Source organism: Oculina patagonica, chromosome 12 (assembly GCF_052425735.1).
Source record: "Oculina patagonica isolate OP01 chromosome 12, crgOcupat, whole genome shotgun sequence".
NCBI classification, from domain to species: domain Eukaryota; kingdom Metazoa; phylum Cnidaria; class Anthozoa; order Scleractinia; family Oculinidae; genus Oculina; species Oculina patagonica.
In genome coordinates, this window is record NC_135769.1 from 8,937,590 (window position 1) to 8,944,279 (window position 6,690).

Below are 6,690 nucleotides of genomic sequence, written 5' to 3' on the forward strand. Positions count from 1 at the left end.
AACGAAATATGAAAATAAAAAACACTAAAATGTCTTTTAGAAAATTTTTTGCTCAAACATGTCAGATGCAACTAAGCGTGACAATTCCATTGTTTAAATTTTCAGGGGATTTAAATTTTTGCCTAACTAGGTAGGTAGCTTCGACGAGCTGTTTTGCTTCTCGACCCTGCCATTTAGCACGAACGCACGTGGTCGAGTAGATTGCAAATACAACAAGCATATTGACAGCAGCTACCGGTTTGATTGCGATCGAATAACATAGGAGCAACCTTCTTCAGAATACGATAAAACAGTGCATTTGGCGTGACAGCTATGTGATTTACATAAAGGGCCCCTCACGTACACCACTGAAACAAACAATTCTTGTAGTTTTTCCTAGCTTTCGAGACAACAGAGCGTATGTAGTCTGCAATTTAATTGAATAAGGCGTCATCATTGTAGGAACGATTCAATACATCATTTTAATCGTGTTTTAAACATTTGCCACACGACCATATAGTCAGGCCTTGAATGAATGACTTTGTTGCCCCCGTCTACATTTGACGTCATAATCCATTGACAAGTAAGATTGCCGGATGTCATAACAACCATTGGTGGTTGGCCTTTACATCATATTATAATCACAAATGAATGAAATGTTTTTAAAAGAGGATATCAAATGGGCTTAATTACAACGTGCTTGCACTGGGGCAACACAACACAACGAAAGCGCGAACAACGAACGGCGTGCGGCGCTTGCAGTCCACGAAAACTATCTTAAGACGAATTTCACTCCTGGAAAGTGCTTTTTAGTTCACGAAGCAAGAAAGCTCCTAATCGCAACTGCTGTCAGGTCCGACCTCGGCAATTTTGTGAAGAACATTTTTTCAGTTCCATCAGTTCACGAACAACGTTAGCAATCGACTCACACCTCCTCCGCCAGGTAAGTGCCATGCGCATTGGAATGTTAAACCCCTTAAAAAAAATTTTTCTCTAGGATGAAAAAAATGGGTGCTACCGTGATAAAGTATTCGCCCGAGAGAGAAATATACGGTTTCTTTTTCCATTGCTGTGCTGTTTTCGAGTCCTTAGGAACAAAACAAAAACTTCAGCTGGTACTTGAGGAGCGCAAATGAGTGGGCCGGGGTTGACGTTATTAAAACATGTGTGGTTGTGTATAACGTAAGTCGAGACAAGTGGGGGATTTTTGAGTGAGCATCGCCGCTACATCTACACTTTGTATAACTAAACCATGAGTTGAATTTGCAATTTGTGGAAGTAGAATTTTTTTTCGTGTTGTGCTCGGGAGCGGTTAGTGTTATACAGTATAATAAGGTGTAAGACCTTTCGAGCGTGTCGCTTATTGTTCTCAATTTTTTTTCACATGTTCATCGCGCGTGACCTGAAGTTGTTCGCGCGCGAATGTCGCGTAGCTCCATAATTAGCATTCGTTAATTAATGGAAGAATCTAAAAAAGGCCGTGCTTACAGTTGCCGTGAGTTACCAATCAGTTAACAAAATTCTGTAGATACTTTGCTAACGGTACAATGTCGTTTATATATTTGCCTGACCAGCACTAAGCAAATGTGTAAAACCCCGGACACGTTTCGAACATCTCAGCTCAGGAAGTACAAATCCTATCATAGCGGCCGGATAAAGCACTTTGACTAATATACCACCTCAAGCTATACTTCGCATGAAGCGTGATCTCAGCAAACTGAGTTTTTGGCACACATAACCTTGGAGAACCGGAACGGGATTTCTCATAACCGTTCCTACTTTTCTCAGAAAAGAGCTTCACCGGAAACACATCCGGAACGAAGTCACGTTTATAATCTTACAAACGCGAAAGTGTATTTTTTTCCCGGTTACTGAAGCTAAAGGTCGACAAAAATAAACTCTTAAATTATACTTTCACGTTCACCAATGTTAAGTTTTAAAAAGCAACCCGACCAGCTATTTTTGTCAATAAATAAATCTAAATTCAGCAGGATTGGGAACGTCACACGAATTTTGCGAAGTAATTAAATAATTACATGAGTAACGCAATTACTGGTCGTCCGACCTTGAGTTTATTATACAAAGACTTGGTGAGACTACTTTGCAATTTAATGACGTTTTGCTCGGTTTTGTTTTCAGTGAGTTTATTGGTCGACAATGGTGCAAGATAGTAGCCCTTCTAGTCCAGTGGATGTCGCTTTTGAGGAGCTCTTCGAAGGTAAGTAAATTAAACCAGGTGGCCACCGACCCATAAAATTATGCGACCATAGTAGCATAAATTAGGTAGCATAAATTTCCATACTGGGCTATTTTTCGGTACGTGGGCTTGAATTCATTAAAAAGACAGTCACGCGACAAGACACACCAAAATGTCAACAAGTTTGTGATTATTGTCATTATTCTGAGGGTAAAGAAACACGAAAAGTAAATTTACTCGACGGCAATTTTATTACCATTAACAAGCAATGGACGTAGTAAGTGTCACAAAAAGTGCTGAAACACGACTTGGACGTACATATTGGCCTGAGTAAATGTATAAATAGAACCGAGTCATCCTGCTGACGTCAATAGTCACACACCTCGCCGTGCGATTGGCTAACGCAACACGCACGTGAGAATATAGTGCGTCATAAACACAGTGAATGGCGTAATTTGTAGTACTTAGAATATCTAAGAGGATGTTGAAAAGCGCTCATTTTGTTGTGCGTTCGGACATTCTTAACGCAGCGATCTGCCTGTGACAGTCTTCGACTCACGCAACAGGAATACAATTTTTTTTGTCACAACCACGGGTAGGTTAGACTCGTATGCCGGTTTTTACGAACGATTCCAAATTTATCTTGCCATTTTTTTGATCGTTATTTGGGAGGAAGTTGTAATTTTTTATTGAAGATTGTTATTGAAGAGCGCCGAGCCGCGCAGTCCGATCCTCGTGGTTATAAATAATACGTCATCCTGATTCGACTTCTCCGCCTACACGACCACCAGCCACTCACAAGACTTGTCTTATATTGAAGATTGACAGCTGAATAGGTACAAGTGGTATTCTAACAATCTTGTGTCTCATTCACTCAACAGTTATCCCAGAGTTAAAGATGTTCACTCCAGCACAAGTCGTACCAGGTATTTAATTTTCCTCAACGCTTTTTGATAACTTTTATAAGACTTAAGTCCTGTGCTGTAGTAAGCCTACAAACGCGGAAAGCTTTCCCACACGCGCGGGGGAGGACAACAAGAAATATTAATGTTTCTAGGTCAATTAATTGCGCGCGAAATTTTAACAAAGTCTATTTTATGCTTTTTCTAAGTTTCCTTTGGATAAACTTCAGTGGGAAGATACAAAATTTCAGAGACAAACCTTGACTTCTAAAGAATATTATTTAAAACACAGATATCACAACATTTGAATATCAAACTGCTCTGCCAAACAGCGGAAGTTGAAAGGAGCTAGAATTCAGTCGGGCGAACACATGCACGCAACTGTCGCTGTCAACTGATCCAAGTGTAGACTGAGTGAGAAATCTAAAAAAAAAATTGCTAGGCTTAAAACAACATGTCTGACTAAAAAACTTGATGGTTCGTTGAGAAAAAAGATAAAGAATGAGAAAGAAAGAAATTAAACGCGCTACCACACGATTTAATGACGTCGTTGCAAGGTTAAATATAAAAAAAGCAACGTTAGCAGATTGTTGCGGGAGCGTTGTTTGTGAATTTGAATTTTATTTTTTTTTACTGTTGTTCGGTTTTTCGTCAAAATATCTGTGGTTATTTAGCAACACGTCCGAGCCGGCAACAGTTTTTTTTTTACTGCACATGGTGGATTTAGTTTCACTTTCTAGTGAGCATTGCCCTTAAGTGGACTTCTTTTAATTTTCAGGCGCCGACCACGCGGACCAAGATAGACTAATGGCTGGTTCTCTGGGCCTTGAAGAAGGTAATAATTTACATATTGACTGAGAGGTTCAAACAGCTGGCCTAGAAACGTAGAAAGAGCAAAATTTACACAATTTAGTGTATAAAGAGCTAGCTTTAATTACCCAGCCAAAGTAACATGCGTCTATGAAACCAAGCAACGGAAATTCTTAGGGAATCTTGCCAATAACATGTCCGCAATTAGACAAAAAATGACGCTAATAAAGAAGAACCCGTTCAGTTAGATGTTTTGCGACTTTCTAACGGTTTGCTTATTTTTATCTGCAGCTCGGATGTACAAAAGCGAACCAGATCTGCGGATCAAGACTGAGGCATCAGAGGCATCAAGTCACACCTCGTTCAGCGAAGTTTCAAACTGGCTTCAGTGCAGTATGCAGCTGGGTGACACGAGGCATCAGACCCACGCGCGCGATCCCTTTCTGTGCGCGCGCGATCCATTCTCCTTCCAAGAACAGATGGACAACTTAGAATGGAGGCCTCCAGTGCTTCAAGCCATGGCTCTGATCAAGCAAGAATCGCCCTCCGAGTTGGACGAGATGTTGATAAGCCAGGCGCAGAACGTTTGCCAGCTTGGATCCAGAAGAGAAATGACTGAAAGCCAGTGCAAGGTGTTCATGCCTTCCTTCTGGGACGCACAGCTCGTCAACGACTGCGAGCCTTGGTATGACCATCTGGACAACCCTAGAGAAAAAACATTCTTCAGCGGGCTGAAGAACGGCATGTTTAGTAAGAACGAGATGTTTAGAGACGCTGAACCCAAGAAAGAAGAAACCGACATGAGCCAAATGCTGGAGCGAGACTCTGACAGCCCCGCGAGTTTCTCGAGCGTGGACAGTCCGCCCGACCTCGCGTGGACGCCACGAAGCACTCCCGCTTCAAGAGTTGATGGAATGAGCCCCTTCAGAACACCAGAGCAGAAGAAATTCGTCATGCACAAGAACCACAAGACAACCTTTAAGTCGGGTCGCCCTCGTCTCTGTCAATTCCTGCTGGAGCTTCTTGACGACCAAGATAAGTACGCCTACATGATCGACTGGCTCGACAAAGACAAAGGAGTCTTCAAGTTCATCAACTCGGGCGAAGTAGCGCGCCTATGGGGGCGTCGCCGAAACAAGCCTTGTATGAAGTACGAGAACTTTGCGCGTTCTTTGCGCACCTATATCGCCAAGGGAATTCTCCTAAAGCCGCGAAGCAAACTGGTCTATCAGTTCGCTAAAGTAAAAAGCTGAGAGCTTCTAGCAACGAACATAAGCCGCGCCGCCAACACCGATGGAAAGAACCACTCAGAATGCCAAGATCAGAAGCGAGCAAATCCTGGAAACACAAACGGTTTCTCAAAGCGCAGTAGAGTTCAAAGTGGATTCGCCACAAGGCATAGAACTAAGAAAACGTTATAGTTATTTTAAATGGACAAAGACGAGACCAGTTTGGTCGAAATAGACTGAGTTTACACAGAGAAAGAAAAACATTAATATCTATTTAAGTAGTTAGTACGTGCGAAATTCAATCGTAAAAAATCTGTCGAACGTTCGGAATAACATAAAGTTAAGTTATTTCCACTTAAAAAAAAGGAAAAAAAATAGAGACCAAATTTAATTTTAACTTTCCATGCGAGGTAAAAAGTTGCAATGCCACGCGACCTGATTAATTTTTTGCAGGCGTGGGAGTATTGTCACGCCTCTTCTGGCTCCAATCGGTCAATTTCGAAGCGTTCATTTCAAAATATGAGTTCGTGTTGTGTTCGTTTTATCACATCGAGTTTTAGGCAATGAAAAGTAGGAGATTTAGCCGTTCCAATCATAGAGAAAACCAGTAGAAACATAAAATTCTTTAGTACCAGTTCGAAAACAAAACGTGCAAATTTATTTCCCTGTTTAACGTAGAGACTTGTTATCCCGTTAGTATTACTTGTTCTAAGTGTAGTCACCCCGCAAAAGTCTGCAAAATACCATATGATTGTGTGTGCCTGAAAGCATATCACATCAATACAGTGCTTGCTAGTGATAGTCAAGCGAACAGTATTTACTATGTAAAATACGAAAATTATGACCTTATTTCAATATAGTGATTCTGACCGTGTCAGACGTTGGGTGATATAAGTGTGTTGTGTTCGAATTTTAAACCATTACAAAGCGTGAAACAAAAGTTGATGTTTCTCGTATTTACCACTGACTTCGTTTTTGTGTCTGTGAGTGGAGAGTCAGGTTCTGAAAAAAAAAAAAACTGAACGAGTAGTTTTACAAAACAAGGCTGATTTGTATTTTTAAGTGGAAGAAGTGTATTTTAAGGTCTTAGTAATTAAATCGTGCCAAAATTAAAATATCTACAAAAGTTTATATAAGGTTTTATAAAGTAATATTCAAATTTTATGAAATTAGCGTTAAATATATTTCTAGAAAACCGGGAAATAAAATATAATAAAGTGTGTGAAAAAAACTGAGTTGTACACTTCATGGATTCAACCGCGAATTGTAAATTCAAAACACCGTTTGAGATTTAAAAGAATTGTCTGGGGGCTTTGAAATAGGTCTTACGGTTTTCGTTCCCGTTCACGCTTGTTAAGAAAATTTATATCTAAAAACCCATTTATGAAGTCAAGAGATGCCTAACGGTTTCAGAGATGATATAAGACCCTCGGGAAAAAGCAGCTTATTGCAAGAGTCTTGTCGAATTTTCTTGGTTTAATGAAAACAGCAGCACACATTAAGATACAAGGCAAATCAATACGGTTAGTTATTTTACAGAAGATTGATAATACTGTTAAAAAACCAGTAGCGT

General features: G+C 40.3%; 1 protein-coding gene across 2 annotated transcripts; it reads left to right on the forward strand.

The window, feature by feature from the left end:
• Window positions 1-669: 669 nt before the first annotated feature.
• Window positions 670-6,352, forward strand: LOC144633286 (uncharacterized). 2 transcript variants are annotated; one of them, XM_078492136.1, is made up of 5 exons: window positions 670-922; window positions 2,119-2,197; window positions 3,058-3,102; window positions 3,857-3,913; window positions 4,180-6,352. In XM_078492136.1, the coding sequence occupies exons 2-5, from the start codon at window positions 2,137-2,139 to the stop codon at window positions 5,139-5,141; spliced, it is 1,125 nt and encodes a 374-aa protein (XP_078348262.1). In that variant the 5' UTR covers window positions 670-922; window positions 2,119-2,136; the 3' UTR covers window positions 5,142-6,352. The 2 variants fall into 2 exon arrangements, with proteins under 2 accessions (XP_078348262.1, XP_078348263.1); XM_078492137.1 differs by lacking the exons at window positions 670-922; window positions 2,119-2,197 and adding an exon at window positions 2,605-2,771.
• The last annotated feature ends 338 nt before the right edge of the window (window positions 6,353-6,690 follow it).

Excerpts from the sequence above, each read along its gene's own strand:
- LOC144633286 (XM_078492136.1), top strand. The coding sequence starts at position 2,137 with ATGGTGCAAGATAGTAGCCCTTCTAGTCCAGTGGATGTCGCTTTTGAG. Across the intron at positions 2,198-3,057 it reads TTTTGAGGAGCTCTTCGAAG|TTATCCCAGAGTTAAAGATG; the intron begins GTAAGTAAATTA and ends TTCACTCAACAG. Across the intron at positions 3,103-3,856 it reads TCCAGCACAAGTCGTACCAG|GCGCCGACCACGCGGACCAA; the intron begins GTATTTAATTTT and ends TTTAATTTTCAG.